At 37.6% G+C, this 21,028-nt stretch overlaps 1 protein-coding gene across 2 annotated transcripts in view; it reads right to left on the reverse strand.

Moving 5' to 3' along the window:
• Positions 1-5,458: 5,458 nt before the first annotated feature.
• Positions 5,459-21,028, reverse strand: part of LOC142721922 (uncharacterized) — a 28,902-nt gene continuing 13,332 nt past the window's right edge. For both annotated transcript variants that reach the window (XM_075848866.1, XM_075848867.1), the window contains exons 5-9: positions 8,312-8,394; positions 8,136-8,211; positions 7,973-8,016; positions 7,787-7,892; positions 5,459-7,187 (exon numbers count right to left, since the gene is read on the reverse strand). In XM_075848866.1, coding sequence (XP_075704981.1) covers positions 5,968-7,187; positions 7,787-7,892; positions 7,973-8,016; positions 8,136-8,211; positions 8,312-8,394 — 1,529 coding nt within the window. In that variant the 3' untranslated portion in view covers positions 5,459-5,967. The remainder of the gene's footprint in view (positions 7,188-7,786; positions 7,893-7,972; positions 8,017-8,135; positions 8,212-8,311; positions 8,395-21,028) is intronic.

Here is a 21,028-nt window from a genome sequence, read left to right on the forward strand (position 1 = left end):
TTTTTCACAATTTTCTCTAAATTTTGCAATTTTTCACCAATAAACACTGAATATATTGACCAAATTTTACCACGAACATGAAGCCCAATGTGTCACGAGAAAACAATCTCAGAATCGCTTGGGTAGGTTTAAGCATTCCGACGTTATTACCACATAAAGTGAAATATGTCAGATTTGAAAAATGGGCTCTGAGCCTTAAGGCCAAAACAAAGCTGCGTCCTTAAGGGGTTAATGACCTACTATTTTATGTGATATTACTATCTGTCTTACAAGCAGATGCATTTAATTGTATAAAAATCCAAATTTTTGCAACGTTTTGGTGTTTTTCACATTTAAATCTTGAATGTATGGACAAAATTTTTACCACTAACATAAATTCCAATGTGTCATGTGAAAACTGTCTCAGAATCGCTTGAATAGGTAAAAGCATTCCGAAGTTATTACCACATAAAGTAACACACGTGAGATTTGAAAAATGAGGCTCTGTCAGGAAGATCAAAACTGGCCGCTGCGGGAAGGGATAAAAACAAATTATATTGCCATCTGCCACGCTGATAAAGTGGATAGCATAGTGGTGATAGATCAATTATTCTATCACAAAAATTATCTTTGGCTTTTAGAAAATACCAAAATATATAAAAAAATAACTACAGGACCCTATTAGAGTTTTGTTTTTTTAGAAGAACTAGTTAAAAGGGGAAAGCAACAGGGTAGAATATAAAAATAAAAAAAAGAAGCCCATACTAGGGTATGTCCTAACAACTGTCTGTGTACAATCAGTACACGGGCTAATTTACTGGCATATAGATATATGCCAGTACATTAAAGGAACAGTGTCATCACAAATTATTTTTTTATATGTTAAAGATGTTAGTGCTTTATTAAAAACGTTTATATTTATTTGTGTGTTTGTGTTTTACTTTTTCTTATTTTTACACTTTTTCTTCCCTATGGGGGCTGCCATTTTTTGTTCCATTTCTGTATGTGTCGATTAACGACACATACAGACATGGAATACGGCAGCCACAGTCCCATAGGGACTGCGAACGGCTCCCGTCCCATTCACTTGTGTGTACGGCGTCTGTGTGGGAACTGCGCATGCGCCGCTCCCACACAGTCCAATTTGAAACTGGCGCCGTCCGGCGCCTTTTTCCTGTGGACCGGAAGTCGCGGCTGGACAGTAATATTACTACTTCCGTTCGCGCCTTCCGGACTTGTGCACTTGGACCAGCGGCAGCAGACGGAGCGGACGGGCCGGAGGGAGCCGCGGCGGCAGGAGCAGGTAAGAGATTTCAATGTATGTTCCGTGTTTGTGTGTGTTTACTACTGTATGTAAACCTACTACACTGTGTGTTAGCTCAAAAAATGGCGACACACAGTGTAGGAGGTTACACCGTTCAAACCCCTCGTTTATCCCGGCACTAGCCAGGATAAAGGAGGGGGGGGATGCTGAGAGCTCACTAGAGCGAGGGCTTTTCACCCAATGTTGCAATGCTGCAATTTTGGGAATAGCTCCATCTAGTGACCAGAAATGGGAAATATTATAAATTAGAATTAATTTATAATATTTCCTGACTCGTGAAAAAAATAAAAAAAATTTGAACAATGTTTAATCACCCACACACTAAATGTTTAATTAAAAAAAAAAAAAACATGTTTTACTGGCAACACATTCCCTTTAAAGTTAAAAAATAAAAATGAAAAATCCCTGTATGGGTTTACAAAAAAAAAGTAATGTTAAATGTAAAAAAAAAAAATAAAAAAAAAAAAAAAAAAATCAGCACAAAATACACAGAACTTAATTAAAACTGCAGCAGAACTGCTTTCTTCTGCATTTTTGCCAAAATATAAATGTATATAAATTAAACGATAATGTAAATGTACAAAAACAGGTCCCGGAAAAAGTCTTATACAGATACATTGAAAAATAAATAAATATACGTAAGTAGATGGAAGGAGTCCACCATCTATACAAATGGCCGACTCCGTGCGAACCTGGTTGTCTGGAAGAGTTTTATTGACGTTATTGTTTTTATTCGGGGAGGAGACGATGAGTTCCTGAAATCATTTTTTAATGCCATTAATTAAAATTAATTTTATTTGCAATTCACACTGAATTTTAGCAGGGAATTTGAATTTTTTTTTAGATTTAACTCATTTTGTAGAAAATGGCAAACTGCTTACTAGGACTTATAACAAACTGAAAGAAAGTAATAGTTTTATTTTATCCGCTAGTTGTCACTTACCTATCTGGTTAAATAATATTCCCAAATGGCAATTTATGTGCTTGAGGAGGAATGGACTACAATTGGAGGATTATAATAGAGAAACTACTGTAATATCCTTGCACATAAATTTGAGGAAAAAGGTTGTTAAGCTGGAAATGACTTCGGAAGAAATAAGAGACTTGCCCAGGGAAAAAATGTTAGAAAATATTAACATCAGAAGTACAGTACTGTACAAAAGTTTTAGGCAGGCAGAGAATACGCCGTGGTCGTTCAGGCACAAATTTAGGAACTACGGCACTCCTTCAGCACGTGAAACAGAAACACGTGCTCACGCTGAAAAATAACATTGGCCAGCAAGGTGAGCAAGACTGTTCCCCTCATTCTAGTAGCCAGGCCACATCCCCAAGTAGTGCATTGTCGCCGTCCATGTCATCATTTACTGCTTCTCCTCCGATTTTACATGGTCAGTTATCTATTACAGAATATATAAAAAAATTGGATAGCACTCCTGGTAGAGATGTTGAGGTGCTGTGAGGGTTCGGGTTTGGAAAACCCACAATAGTCATTCAGCAAATAACCCAAGCACTCAAACGTATGAATGAATAAGATTCGTTTAATTCTTGTATTATTTAATTTTCAGTTTATTCTTCACTGAAATAAATCTTCACAAAATTTCAGTAATTGCTAACAAGCGATTATAAATTTGACGTTTCGGCCGACTCTGGCCTTTTTCAAAATTGCTTAAACTAATGTGCAAAATAGAAAAGATACACACTATAAGTATGTTGCAAACAAGTATATATAAAAGAAAACAGATTTAATACAGAAAAACAAAAACTTGAAAAAATGCATAAAGAACATAAAGCATATGTAAAGACATATGGATGAACCTATGATAACGTGGAAAAATGAAAAAATTAAAAAAATTGAAGAATGACATGCAAGATATCTCAAGTAATCGAGACTAAGGATACATGAATTAGATAACAGATTTAACAGAGATATTGGCCAGTCAGAGGCGTATTAAATTATAAAAAAGATATAAAAGTATAGAAAGCAAGTATGTTACAGTGTGCTGCATCTCCTGAACTTATAACAGGAAGTTCACCGCGGGCGTGCGTTTCAACTACTCACATTACATAATTAGGTCACGCCCCGGCCGCATGGGCAGTGCCGTAGTTCCTAAATTTGTGCCTGAACGAACACGGCGTATTCTCTGCCTGCCTAAAACTTTTGTACAGTACTGTACTTCTGATGTTAATATTTCCTAAAATTTTTTCCCTGGGCAAGTCTCTTATTACTTATAACAGGAAGTGGAAGTGCAATCATTGGTGAGATGTACTGCCCATGCGGCCGGGGCGTGACCTAATTATGTAATGTGAGTAGTTGAAACGCACGCCCGCGGTGAAATTCCTGTTATAAGTTCAGGAGATGCAGCACACTGTAGCAGACACACATGCAGAGCGTCTGGTAGACGCCTCGTTACACAGTTCCACAGCTCCATTCAGGTAACGTTTGTTTTACTTACCATTTTCAGCAACATACTTGCTTTCTATACTTTTATATCTTTCTCACATTATACTTGCTTTTTATTTCTGCTGTTCTGTCCACACCACCGGTATCTTATGGTATGGTCCTGAGGGGTATTTTGTCAATACCCCTCCATCTGTTAAAACGTAAAATGTATAAGTTGTTTATTAATCATTAATCTATGCATATCTGTGACTTATCGTCACCTGTTGGTAACATTGTGAAGTTTAACGAATAATTTAATACGCCTCTGACTGGCCAATATCTCTGTTAAATCTATTATCTAATTAATGTATCCTTAGTCTCGATTACTTGAGATATCTTGCATGTCATTCTTCAATTTTTTAAATTTTTTCATTTTTCCACGTTATCATAGGTTCATCCATATGTCTTTACATATGCTTTATGTTCTTTATGCATTTTTTTCAAGTTTTTGTTTTTCTGTATTAAACCCGTTTTCTTTTATATATACTTGTATGCAACATACTTATAGTGTGTATCTTTTCTATTTTGCACATTAGTTTAAGCGATTTTGAAAAAGGCCAGTCGGCCGAAACGTCAAATTTACAATCGCTTGTTAGCAATTACTGAAGATGACAAATCGCTTGTTAGCAATTACTGACATTCTGTGAAGATTTATTTCAGTGAAGAATAAACTGAAAATTAAATAATACAAGAATTAAATGAATGTTATTCATTCATACGTTTGAATCTATTACAGAATGTCTGGGCAGGAAACAGCAATATACATCTAGTAATCCACTTGTGTGCCAACTGAACTCCCACCTGGCCAAGCTGCTGTAGCTGCCGTACCACTATGATGGTGAGTTTTCAGCATTGATGTAGGATACCTAGCCGCCTTTCTTTCTCAAAGAAAGCCATCCCTGCCTTGTACTCTCACATGGCAGAGTATGTGGGCCGCTCTTTGGATTTGTCACCGTGCGGCAAGGTGCACGCCACCACGAAATGTAGAGCAGCAATTATGGCCAGGGACACAACATGTCTTTCACGTCCCACTGAGTCAAAGTTTTTCATGGCAGGGTCAACGATAAACCACCGCACTGAGGCCAAGTGCTAGTGACACCTTCATGCTTGTTCAGGTCTATTTCCGACACCAGACGCTTTCCACCCACTCCACGTACAGCCCAATGGAGTTCTTCCAGTCCGCAACAGGGCAGCTTCTTCCTTTCATACGTTTAAGGATAAGTGCTCCCATGCTGTTACACCTGATCAGCCTGGGCGAAAGAAGCCACAGGTCAGTTGCTTTTCTGCATTGAGCAGCAAATTTCCCACTGGCAGTCACCCCGCCAACTACAACTGGGGTACGTAGTCAGCAACAATGGCAGGAACATAACACATGCTCCCTGCATGGCGCACGGCAGAAATTTGCCGGTGCTTAGCAGAGTGTGCATGTGTTATGGGGGAGTTAGTAGAAATAGTTGTCGGAGGAACACTATCTTTAGAGTATGAGCAGCTTAAGTTAGTACTAGTTGGTTACTAATGGGTCTGTTAAAGAGTGAATACTTTTAGTCAATACTCATTTGTTGAAGTATGTTATCAAAAGTCTGTATCCTATTTGTAATCATCACTGGAATAAGAATATTGTGTAGTGCATGTGTAATAATAGGAATAATTCACCCTAAACATTTCTCGATATTTCAGTCTTTATAAACCTTGAGGAGGATTGAGAATAATTGAGAATTCTTTAAATTCATCAAACTTCACCCTAAAATTCTGTGTTTAAGAAGTAAGGAGACTTTATTGTAGCCTTTACCATCATTGTAGCATGAAACATTTTGATTATTAATTCACCAGAGAGTCCCCAAGAGATCCACCATCTTATAATTTTCAGCAATCGATGTAAGTTTGTTATCTAGTGATCATAATATAATTTTACCACAATTGTACGGAAGTGTCTAGACTGGCATATTAACCATTTAATGTAAGGTGACCGAGCACTTTCAGTGTACTGGAATACGGTTCACACACTGTAAGAAGAAAGGTACTTTATATTAACAGGAGACCGTTACATGGGATAGAAGATCAGTGTATAGCCGTATCAGAGATTCAAGGTTATTTACTGTTGTTTTAGGTATAGTGGAAAGCTACTCCCTTTACTGCATTGAAATACAAGGCTGTTCTTGTGCTTCATGAACATAATCCACAGTTGTCCGCAAATAAAACATAATTCCAACAAAAAAGTGGTTGATTACCGTGAGTGAATAACCTGATGACTTAAAAGTCTTGACTTGTTCCTGAAACTTTTTCCACATACTGAACACGTAAATGGCCTTTCCCCTGTGTGAATTAACTGATGCTGATCGAGAACAGATTTTTGCGAAAAACATTTACTACATTCTGAACATGAATATGGCTTCTCGCCTGTGTGAATTCGATGATGTTTAACAAGATTCGATTTTTGCGTAAAACTTTTATCACATTCTGAACATGCAAATGGCTTCTCCCCTGTGTGAATTCTCTGATGAATGTTAAGTTTGACTTTTCTAATAAAACATTTTCCACATTCAGAACAAGAAAACGGCTTCTCCCCTGTGTGAGTTCTTTTATGTTCAACAAGATCGGCTTTCTGGGTAAAACATTTCCCACATTCATAACATGAAAATGGTTTCTCCCCCGTGTGACTCCTCTGATGATCTCGGAGTTTGGCTTTAGTAATAAAATGTTTCCCACATTCAGAACATGAAAATGGTTTCTCCCCTGTGTGGCTTCTCTGATGATCTCGGAGTTTGACTTTCGTAATAAAACATTTTCCACATTGTAAACATGGGTACGGCTTTTCCCCCGAGTGAAATCTCTGATGTTTAACAAGAGATGATTTATGGGTAAAACATTTCCCACATTCAGAGCATGAATATGGCTTCTCCCCAGTGTGTATTCTCTGATGTTCAACAAGAGAAGGCTTCTGCGTAAAACTTTTCCCACATTTAAAACATGAAAATGGCTTCTCCCCCGTGTGAATTATTTTATGTCTAGAAAGAAATGATTTCCGGGTAAAACATTTTCCACATTCTAAGCAAATGAACGGCTTCTCCCCTGTGTGACTTCTCTCGTGTTGATCAAGACCCGATTTACGAGTAAAACTTTTCCCACATTCTGAACAGGAGTATGGCTTCTCCCCTGTGTGAATTCTATGGTGTATAAAAAGATTTGAGTTTTTTGTAAACTGTTTTCCACATTCACCGCATTGAAACATTTTAACCCCTCGCTGACCTGAACTTGGGGTAACAATCTGTGATTGAGCATGAGAAAGTTCCTTGTTATTAGGGGTATTAAATAATAGATCTGTACTGTAAAGTCCTGGATGTACATTAAGTGTAATGAAGTTTTCTCCTGAAGACTGCTGCATTGCATTTTGTACTTTATGATTTGGAAATACAAGGAAGTGTTCCTCCCAGTTCTTACCGGGATCTGTCAGGATGAAAAATAGTTTATTATTTTCATTTTTTTTTTTACAAAATGCACATCCTTTATAACATTTCTATTATACAGCCTTGTTCACTTTTGTTTCTAACATATTAATATAAAAACTAGAACTCTAACCCCTTCATTTCATACACCTGTGCTCCAAAATTGGAACAAATGTCACATTGTTTGTGACCCGTCTGTCAACATATTCAGCCTTTCGATATGAACTATACATCAATTAGCTACAACAACCTGAGCATTACTTTGGTCTAGTTTAAGAAAGAAAAAGTTCAATGCCACAGAGCCTTATGACTGTGGCATCTAAGGGGTTAAACTAGCGAGATTCCGCTCGTTACACTGAAGTGTCGGCTGTTACATACAGCCGACACGCTCTTTCTATGCAGCGGGCTCAGCTCTTCAGCCTGCTGCATCCTCGCCTACACGATTTCGGAAGGGGTTAAACAATAGATGATTTTCAGATGGCACATGCATGCCCTTTAAGAATATTAAGCCTAATGTAATTACCTAATAGAAATTATTAAATGTCTCCAATGTTGAGCTTCAGTTACAGAAAACACATCTTTTATGTGGTTATTACTCACCTTTGCCAATATCTATTGAAATGTCCTCCTCCTTATACTGCTGATCACCTGTCACATTTATCTCCTCTTCTTCACCCTCCACTTTAATATTATTCAGATCTTCACCCTGATTTGACATATATACAATTCAATACAATACAGCAGACCGTGGACAAAATCCAACATAAGACATCGCCAAATATCTACCTGATGATCGCATGGGAAATGGTGATTTCTCTCACTGAATCCATCTGTAGGAAACACATACAGCAACTGAATACATTTTGTACAGATGATGATCAAATTAGGGGTTTATCTCGGTAACCCTCAAAACTCTTCGATACAACAAAAAAACACCTCCATTTCTTACTCTGCCAGTTAGTCCTCATATACGTCTCCTCATCTTCATCTATAACCTCAACTTTAATATTAAGCAGATCTTCATCCTAAACAGAGGACAAAGAGAAATTATTAAAAAATAACTGTGGTCTAATGTCCCACGGTTAACGATATTGCTACATTTAATGAGGTTTCCACTCTACATACCTGATCCTGTAGGACATTGGGATTTTCTTTTGAAAAATCCTGGCAATACAGAGGACTGGGTGGATTTCTCTTTCTGGATCCATCTGTAGGGAACACACACAGTAACTAAATACATTGATATAGATCATATCTAACTCGTTACCTAACCCAGCTAAATTATTAATAATTATTAAAGGGTACCATTGAGTGCAGCATAAAGTAGAGACAGACTCACTGATTTAGCGGTCTGTCGCTTATTTGCTAAAGTGAAGTCGTTTTGGAGAACGTTTTTGCAGCGTGTGGCCAGCGGCGCCTGAGAAGTTTCACGAAATTCATGAGCTGCCGCTCCCTTCGCCCACTTACTGCTTATTGACAGATTTCTCCCTGTGACCTGTAACTGAGTAGGCGGAGGGAGCAGGGCTTAATAGAAAGCACAAAGATGTCATGTACCCGAAGGCAGACATAGGGGGCATTTAATCATTCCCCAGATTGCCATGACAGCCATCGGCACCCTGGCAATGGGGTGATGGAGGGGTCCCCCTCTTTCTAACAGCTTGGATGCCGCTTTCGCTGTTGACTGCGGCATCTAAGTGCTTAAACTACCAGGGTCGTAGTTACTTCAGATCCTGTCCATTACAGTGAAGTGTATGCTACAGCCGACACCTGCTGAACATGGAGCGACTGAACCCGTGCCATTACCAGCGGGTGTCAGCTGAATATTACAGCTGCCAAACTACTGAAAAAGCAGTGACCGGAGTTAGCGTCAATCCTCGTGGATTAACCCCTTAGATGCCACAGTCAAAATTGACCGCGTCATCTAGGTGCTTTTTTAGCTGATCGGCAACCGGAGGCCTAACAATGCCCTCCTGGTCTGCCAAGTACGGAAGCCTATTAGAACTTGCTGGAGGGCAGGACCTAATAGGTTTGCTGACAGTGTTACACTGACAGCTCTAATACATTGCACTACATAGGTAGTACAATGTATTAGAATAGAGATCAGTGGTGCAGGCCTTCAAGTCCTCTAGTGGAAGTAAAGAAAAAAAGTTAATAATAATAATAAAAATCTAAAAATAAATAAATAAATTGCATTTAGTCCCATAAAAACGTTTTCTATTATAGTAAACAACTAATAACATTAAAAAAGTATACATATTTGGCATTGCTGCGTTCGTAACGACCCAAACGATAAAACTATGATGTAATTTTTCCTGCACGATAAACACCATAAATAAAATGATAACAAACAATGCCAGAATCGCTATTTTTTTGGTCACCACCCCTCCTAAGGACAAGGAATAAAAAGTTGTGTGTACCCCAAAATTGTACTAATAAAAAATTCAGCCCTTCCCGCAAAATAAACAAGCCCTTAAACAGCTGTTTTGACAGAAAAAAAAAAGTTATGGCTCTAAAAACATGGTGACTATATACATTTGGTATCACCAGAATCGTAACTACCGGCAGAATAAAATAAATATGTAATTTATGGGGCACGGTGAACACCGAAAAAAATAAAAATAATTCAGGTATTGTGTTTTATTCTTTTTTTTTTTTAGTCACCTTCATTGCCAAAAATGGAATAAAATATGATCAAGAAATTGCTTTGCCCCCAAAATGATACCATTAAAAACGACAAATTTTCCCGCAAAAACTAAGCACTCGGACAGCTTCGTCAATTAAAAAAAAGCAAATATGTTATGGCTCTTAGAATACGATGATACAAAAACTGCAGTGTGTTCCAAAAGCAGAAAAGATCGGGCACCATTTATCAGTGCGACACTGGCCACATATCAGCGGATTATTATTTAATTACCCCATTATTATAGCCTCTTATTATACCCTGATGTACTCCTCACATATTACATATATCCTGATGTACTCCTCACATATTACATATATCCTGATGTACTCCTCACATATTACATATACCCTGATGTACACCTCACATATTACATATATCCTGATGTACTCCACACATATTACATATACCCTGATGTACTCCTCACATATTACATATACCCTGATGTACTCCTCACATATTACATATATCCTGATGTACTCCTCACATATTACATATACCCTGATGTACTCCACACATATTACATATACCCTGATGTACTCCGCACATATTACATATACCCTGATGTACTCCTCACATATTACATATACCCTGATGTACTCCTCACAGATTTCATATACCCTGATGTACTCCTCACATATTACATATACCCTGATGTACCCCTCACATATTACATATACCCTGATGTACTCCTCACATATTACATATATCCTGATGTACTCCTCACATATACCCTGATGTACTCCACACATATTACATATACCCTGATGTACTCCTCACATATTACATATACCCTGATGTACTCCTCACATATTACATATATCCTGATGTACACCTCACATATTACATATACCCTGATGTACTCCTCACATATTACATATACCCTGATGTACTCCGCACATATTACATATACCCTGATGTACTCCTCACATATTACATAAATCCTGATGTACTCCTCACATATTACATATACCCTGATGTACTCCTCACATATTACATATACCCTGATGTACTCCTCACATATTACATAAATCCTGATGTACTCCTCACATATTACATATACCCTGATGTACTCCTCACATATTACATATACCCTAATGTACTCCTCACATATTACATATACCCTGATGTACTCCTCACATATTACATATATCCTGATGTACTCCTCACATATTACATATATCCTGATGTACTCCTCACATATTACATATACCCGGATGTTCTCACATATTACATATACCCTGATGTACTCCTCACATATTACATATACCCGGATGTTCTCACATATTACATATACCCTGATGTACTCCTCACATATTACATATATCCTGATGTACTCCTCACAGATTACATATACCCTGATGTACTCCTCACATATACCCTGATGTACTCCACACATATTACATATACCCTGATGTACTCCTCACATATTACATATATCCTGATGTACTCCTCACAGATTACATATATCCTGATGTACTCCTCATACATTACATATACCCTGATGTACTCCTCACATATTACATATATCCTGATGTACTCCTCTAATATTACATATATCCTGATGTACTCCTCTAATATTACATATATCCTGATGTACTCCTCTAATATTACATATACCCTGATGTACTCCTCACATATTACATATACCCTGATGTACCCCACACAGATTACATATACCCTGATGTACTCCTCACATATTACATATACCCTGATGTACTCCTCACATATTACATATACCCTGATGTACTCCTCACATATTACATATACCCTGATGTACTCCTCACAGATTACATATACCCTGATGTACTCCTCACATATTACATATACCCTGATGTACTCCTCACATATTACATATACCCTGATGTACTCCTCACATATTACATATACCCTGATGTACTCCTCACATATTACATATATCCTGATGTACTCCTCACATATTACATATACCCGGATGTTCTCACATATTACATATACCCTGATGTACTCCTCACATATTACATATATCCTGATGTACTCCTCACAGATTACATATACCCTGATGTACTCCTCACATATTACATATACCCTGATGTACTCCTCACATATGACATATACCCTGATGTACTCCGCCCAGCTTACATATACCCTGATGTACTCCTCACATATTACATATACCCTGATGTACTCCTCACATATTACATATACTCTGATGTACTCCTCACAGATTACATATACCCTGATGTACTCCTCACATATTACATATACCCTGATGTACTCCACACAGCTTATATATATCCAGATGTGCTCCTCACATATTACATATACCCTGATGTACTCCTCACATATTACATATACCCTGATGTACTCCTCACATATTACATATACCCTGATGTACTCCTCACATATTACATATATCCTGATGTACTCCTCACAGCTTACATATACCCTGATGTACTCCTCACATATTACATATATCCTGATGTACTCCTCACATATTACATATACCCTGATGTACTCCTCACATATTACATATACCCTGATGTACTCCTCACATATTACATATACCCTGATGTACTCCTCACATATTACATATACCCTGATGTACTCCTCACATATTACATATATCCTGATGTACTTCTCACATATTACATATACCCTGATGTACTCCTCACATATTACATATACCCTGATGTACTCCACACATATTACATATATCCTGATGTACTCCTCACATATTACATATACCCTGATGTACTCCTCACATATTACATATACCCTAATGTACCCCGCACAGCTTACATATATCCTGATGTAATTGTCACAGATTACATATATCCTGATGTACTCCTCACATATTACATATACCCTGATGTACTCCTCACACATTACATATATCCTGATGTACTTCTCACATATTACATATACCCTGATGTACTCCTCACATATTACATATACCCTGATGTACTCCTCACATATTACATATACCCTGATGTACTCCTCACATATTACATATACCCTGATGTACTCCTCACATATTACATATATCCTGATGTACTTCTCACATATTACATATACCCTGATGTACTCCTCACATATTACATATATCCTGATGTACTTCTCACATATTACATATATCCTGATGTACTTCTCACATATTACATATATCCTGATGTACTTCTCACATATTACATATATCCTGATGTAATTGTCACAGATTACATATATCCTGATGTACTCCTCACATATTACATATACCCTGATGTACTCCTCACACATTACATATATCCTGATGTACTCCTCACATATTACATATATCCTGATGTACTCCTCACATATTACATATATCCTGATGTACTCCTCACATATTACATATATCCTGATGTACTCCTCACATATTACATATACCCTGATGTACTCGGCCCAGCTTACATATACCTTGATGTACTCCGCACAGATTACATATACCCTGATGTACTCCGCACATATTACATATACCCTGATGTACTCCTCACATATTACATATATCCTGATGTACTCCTCACTTATTACATATACCCTGATGTACTCCTCACTTATTACATATACCCTGATGTACTCCTCACATATTACATATACCCTGATGTACTCCTCACACATTACATATATCCTGATGTACTCCTCACTTATTACATATACCCTGATGTACTCCTCACATATAAGATATATCCTGATGTACTCCTCACATATAAGATATATCCTGATGTACTCCTAACATATTACATATACACTGATGTACTCCTCACTTATTACATATATCCTGATGTACTCCTCACATATTACATATACCCTGATGTACTCCGCACAGATTACATATACCCTGATGTACTCCTCACAGCTTACATATACCCTGATGTACTCCGCACAGCTTACATATACCCTGATGTACTGCGCACAGCTTACATATACCCTGATGTACTCCTCACATATTACATATACCCTGATGTACTCCTCACATATTACATATATCCTGATGTACTCCTCACAGCTTACATATACCCTGATGTACTCCTCACAGCTTACATATACCCTGATGTACTCCTCACATATTACATATACTCTGATGTACTCCTCACATATTACATATACCCTGATGTACTCCTCACAGCTTACATATACCCTGATGTACTCCTCACATATTACATATACCCTGATGTACTCCGCACAGATTACATATACCCTGATGTACTCCTCACAGCTTACATATACCCTGATGTACTCCTCACAGCTTACATATACCCTGATGTACTCCTCACAGCTTACATATACCCTGATGTACTCCTCACATATTACATATACCCTGATGTACTCCTCACATATTCCATATACCCTGATGTACTCCTCACATATTACATATATCCTGATGTACTCCTCACAGATTACATATACCCTGATGTACTCCTCACATATTACATATACCCTGATGTACTCCTCACATATTACATATACCCTGATGTACTCCTCACAGATTACATATACCCTGATGTACTCCTCACATATTACATATACCCTGATGTACTCCTCACATATTACATATACCCTGATGTACTCCTCACATATTACATATACCCTGATGTACTCCTCACATATTACATATATCCTGATGTACTTCTCACATATTACATATACCCTGATGTACTCCTCACATATTACATATACCCTGATGTACTCCTCACATATTACATATATCCTGATGTACTCCTCACATATTACATATATCCTGATGTACTCCTCACATATTACATATACCCTGATGTACTCCGCACATATTACATACACCCTGATGTACTCCGCACATATTACATATATCCTGATGTGCTCCTCACATATTACATATCTCCTGATGTACTCCTCACATATTACATATACCCTGATGTACCCCGCACAGCTTACATATATCCTGATGTAATTCTCACAGATTACATATATCCTGATGTACTCCTCACATATTACATATACCCTGATGTACTCCTCACACATTACATATATCCTGATGTACTCCTCACATATTACATATATCCTGATGTACTCCTCACATATTACATATATCCTGATGTACTCCTCACATATTACATATATCCTGATGTACTCCTCACATATTACATATACCCTGATGTACTCCTCACATATTACATATACCCTGATGTACTCGGCCCAGCTTACATATACCTTGATGTACTCCGCACAGATTACATATACCCTGATGTACTCCGCACAGATTACATATACCATGATGTACTCGGCCCAGCTTACATATACCTTGATGTACTCCTCACATATTACATATACCCTGATGTACTCCTCACAGCTTACATATACCCTGATGTACTCCTCACAGTTTACAAATATGCTGATGTACTCCTCACATATTACATATACCCTGCTGTACTCCTCACATATTACATATATCCTGATGTACTCCTCACATATTACATATACCCTGATGTACTCTGCCCAGCTTACATATACCTTAATGTACTCCTCACATATTACATATACCCTGATGTACTCCTCACATATTACATATACCCTGATGTACTTCTCACATATTACATATATCCTGATGTACTCCTCACAGCTTACATATACCCTGACGTACTCCTCACAGCTTACATATACCCTGACGTACTCCGCACAGATTACATATACCCTGATGTACTCCGCACAGATTACATATACCCTGATGTACTCCGCACAGCTTACATATACCCTGATGTACTCCTCACAGCTTACATATATCCTGATCTACTCCTCACATATTACATATATCCTGATGTACTCCTCACATATTACATATATCCTGATGTACTCCTCACATATTACATATACCCTGATGTACTCCTCACATATTACATATATCCTGATGTACTCCTCACATATTACATATATCCTGATGTACTCCTCACATATTACATACACCCTGATGTACTCCTCACATATTACATATACCCTGATGTACTCCTCACATATTACATATACCCTGATGTACTCCGCACATATTACATACAGCCTGATGTAATCCTCACATATTACATATATCCTGATGTGCTCCTCACATATTACATATCTCCTGATGTACTCCTCACATATTACATATACCCTGATGTACCCCGCACAGTTTACATATATCCTGATGTAATTCTCACAGATTACATATATCCTGATGTACTCCTCACATATTACATATACCCTGATGTACTCCTCACACATTACATATATCCTGATGTACTCCTCACATATTACATATATCCTGATGTACTCCTCACATATTACATATATCCTGATGTACTCCTCACATATTACATATATCCTGATGTACTCCTCACATATTACATATATCCTGATGTACTCCTCACATATTACATATACCCTGATGTACTCTGCCCAGCTTACATATACCTTAATGTACTCCTCACATATTACATATACCCTGATGTACTCCTCACATATTACATATACCCTGATGTACTCCTCACATATTACATATACCCTGATGTACTCGGCCCAGCTTACATATATCCTGATGTAATTCTCACAGATTACATATATCCTGATGTACTCCTCACATATTACATATACCCTGATGTACTCCTCACACATTACATATATCCTGATGTACTCCTCACATATTACATATATCCTGATGTACTCCTCACATATTACATATATCCTGATGAACTCCTCACATATTACATATATCCTGATGTACTCCTCACATATTACATATACCCTGATGTACTCCTCACATATTACATATACCCTGATGTACTCGGCCCAGCTTACATATACCTTGATGTACTCCGCACAGATTACATATACCCTGATGTACTCCTCACAGCTTACATATACCCTGATGTACTCCTCACAGTTTACAAATATCCTGATGTACTCCTCACATATTACATATACCCTGATTTACTCTTCACATATTACATATATCCTGATGTACTCCTCACATATTACATATACCCTGATGTACTCCTCACATATTACATATATCCTGATGTACTCCTCACATATTACATATACCCGGATGTACTCTGCCCAGCTTACATATACCTTAATGTACTCCTCACATATTACATATACCCTGATGTACTCCTCACATATTACATATACCCTGATGTACTTCTCACATATTACATATATCCTGATGTACTCCTCACAGCTTACATATACCCTGACGTACTCCTCACATATTACATATACCTTGACGTACTCCGCACAGATTACATATACCCTGATGTACTCCGCACAGATTACATATACCCTGATGTACTCCGCACAGCTTACATATACCCTGATGTACTCCTCACATATTACATATACCCTGATGTACTCCTCACATATTACATATATCCTGATGTACCCCTCACATATTACATATACCCTGATGTACTCCTCACATATTACATATATCCTGATGTACTCCTCACAGATTACATATACCCTGATGTACTCCTCACATATACCCTGATGTACTCCACACATATTACATATACCCTGATGTACTCCTCACATATTACATATACCCTGATGTACTCCTCACATATTACATATATCCTGATGTACACCTCACATATTACATATACCCTGATGTACTCCTCACATATTACATATACCCTGATGTACTCCTCACATATTACATATACCCTGATGTACTCCTCACAGCTTACATATACCCTGATGTACTCCTCACATATTACATATACCCTGATGTACTCCTCACATATTACATATATCCTGATGTACACCTCACATATTACATATACCCTGATGTACTCCTCACATATTACATATACCCTGATGTACTCCTCACATATTACATATATCCTGATGTACTCCTCACATATTACATACACCCTGATGTACCCGCACATATTACATATACCCTGATGTACTCCTCACATATTACATATACCCTGATGTACTCCTCACATATTACATATACCCTGATGTACTCCTCACATATTACATATATCCTGATGTACTCCTCACATATTACATATACCCGGATGTTCTCACATATTACATATACCCTGATGTACTCCTCACATATTACATATACCCTGATGTACTCCTCACATATTACATATACCCTGATGTACTCCTCACATATGACATATACCCTGATGTACTCCGCCCAGCTTACATATACCCTGATGTACTCCTCACATATTACATATACCCTGATGTACTCCTCACATATTACATATACCCTGATGTACTCCTCACAGATTACATATACCCTGATGTACTCCTCACATATTACATATACCCTGATGTACTCCACACAGCTTATATATATCCGGATGTGCTCCTCACATATTACATATACCCTGATGTACTCCTCACATATTACATATACCCTGATGTACTCCTCACATATTACATATACCCTGATGTACTCCTCACATATTACATATACCCTGATGTACTCCTCAAAGCTTACATATACCCTGATGTACTCCTCACATATTACATATATCCTGATGTACTCCTCACATATTACATATACCCTGATGTACTCCTCACATATTACATATACCCTGATGTACTCCTCACATATTACATATACCCTGATGTACTCCTCACATATTACATATACCCTGATGTACTCCTCACATATTACATATACCCTGATGTACTCCTCACATATTACATATACCCTGATGTACTTCTCACATATTACATATACCCTGATGTACTCCTCACATATTACATATACCCTGATGTACTCCTCACATATTACATATACCCTGATGTACTCCTCACATATTACATATACCCTGATGTACTCCTCACATATTACATATACCCTGATGTACTCCTCACATATTACATATATCCTGATGTACACCTCACATATTACATATACCCTGATGTACTCCTCACATATTACATATACCCTGATGTACTCCTCACATATTACATATATCCTGATGTACTCCTCACATATTACATACACCCTGATGTACCCGCACATATTACATATACCCTGATGTACTCCTCACATATTACATATACCCTGATGTACTCCTCACATATTACATATACCCTGATGTACTCCTCACATATTACATATATCCTGATGTACTCCTCACATATTACATATATCCTGATGTACTCCTCACATATTACATATACCCTGATGTACTCCTCAAAGCTTACATATACCCTGATGTACTCCTCACATATTACATATATCCTGATGTACTCCTCACATATTACATATACCCTGATGTACTCCTCACATATTACATATACCCTGATGTACTCCTCACATATTACATATACCCTGATGTACTCCTCACATATTACATATACCCTGATGTACTCCTCACATATTACATATACCCTGATGTACTCCTCACATATTACATATATCCTGATGTACTCCTCACATATTACATATATCCTGATGTACTCCTCACATATTACATATACCCTGATGTACTCCTCACATATTACATATACCCTGATGTACTCGGCCCAGCTTACATATATCCTGATGTAATTCTCACATATTACATATACCCTGATGTACTCCTCACATATTACATATACCCTGATGTACTCTGCCCAGCTTACATATACCTTAATGTACTCCTCACATATTACATATACCCTGATGTACTCCTCACATATTACATATACCCTGATGTACTTCTCACATATTACATATATCCTGATGTACTCCTCACAGCTTACATATACCCTGACGTACTCCTCACAGCTTACATATACCCTGACGTACTCCTCACATATTACATATACCCTGATGTACTCCGCACAGATTACATATACCCTGATGTACTCCGCACAGCTTACATATACCCTGATGTACTCCTCACAGCTTACATATATCCTGATCTACTCCTCACATATTACATATACCCTGATGTACTCCGCCCAGCTTACATATACCTTGATGTACTCCGCACAGATTACATATACCCTGATGTACTCCTCACATGTTACATATATCCTGATGTACTCCTCACATATTACATATACCCTGATGTACTCCTCACATATTACATATACCCTGATGTACTCCTCACATATTACATATACCCTGATGTACTCCTCACATATTACATATACCCTGATGTACTCCTCACATATTACATATACCTTGATGTACTCCGCACATATTACATATACCCTGATGTACTCCTCACATATTACATATATCCTGATGTACTCCTCACATATTACATATATCCTGATGTACTCCTAACATATTACATATACACTGATGTACTCCTCACTTATTACATATATCCTGATGTACTCCTCACATATTACATATACCCTGATGTACTCCGCACAGATTACATATACCGATGTACTCCTCACAGCTTACATATACCCTGATGTACTCCGCACAGCTTACATATACCCTGATGTACTGCGCACAGCTTACATATACCCTGATGTACTCCTCACATATTACATATACCCTGATGTACTCCTCACATATTACATATATCCTGATGTACTCCTCACAGCTTACATATACCCTGATGTACTCCTCACAGCTTACATATACCCTGATGTACTCCTCACATATTACATATACTCTGATGTACTCCTCACATATTACATATACCCTGATGTACTCCTCACAGCTTACATATACCCTGATGTACTCCTCACATATTACATATACCCTGATGTACTCCGCACAGATTACATATACCCTGATGTACTCCTCACATATTACATATACCCTGATGTACTCCTCACATATTCCATATACCCTGATGTACTCCTCACATATTACATATATCCTGATGTACTCCTCACAGATTACATATACCCTGATGTACTCCTCACATATTCCATATACCCTGATGTACTCCTCACATATTACATATATCCTGATGTACTCCTCACAGATTACATATACCCTGATGTACTCCTCACATATTACATATACCCTGATGTACTCCTCACATTTTACATATACCCTGATGTACTCCTCACATATTACATATACCCGGATGTACTCCTCACAGATTACATATACCCTGATGTACTCCTCACATATTACATATACCCTGATGTACTCCTCACATATTACATATACCCTGATGTACTCCTCACATATTACATATATCCTGATGTACTTCTCACAT

Source organism: Rhinoderma darwinii, unplaced genomic scaffold (assembly GCF_050947455.1).
Source record: "Rhinoderma darwinii isolate aRhiDar2 unplaced genomic scaffold, aRhiDar2.hap1 Scaffold_529, whole genome shotgun sequence".
In the NCBI taxonomy this organism is placed as follows: Eukaryota; Metazoa; Chordata; class Amphibia; order Anura; family Rhinodermatidae; genus Rhinoderma; species Rhinoderma darwinii.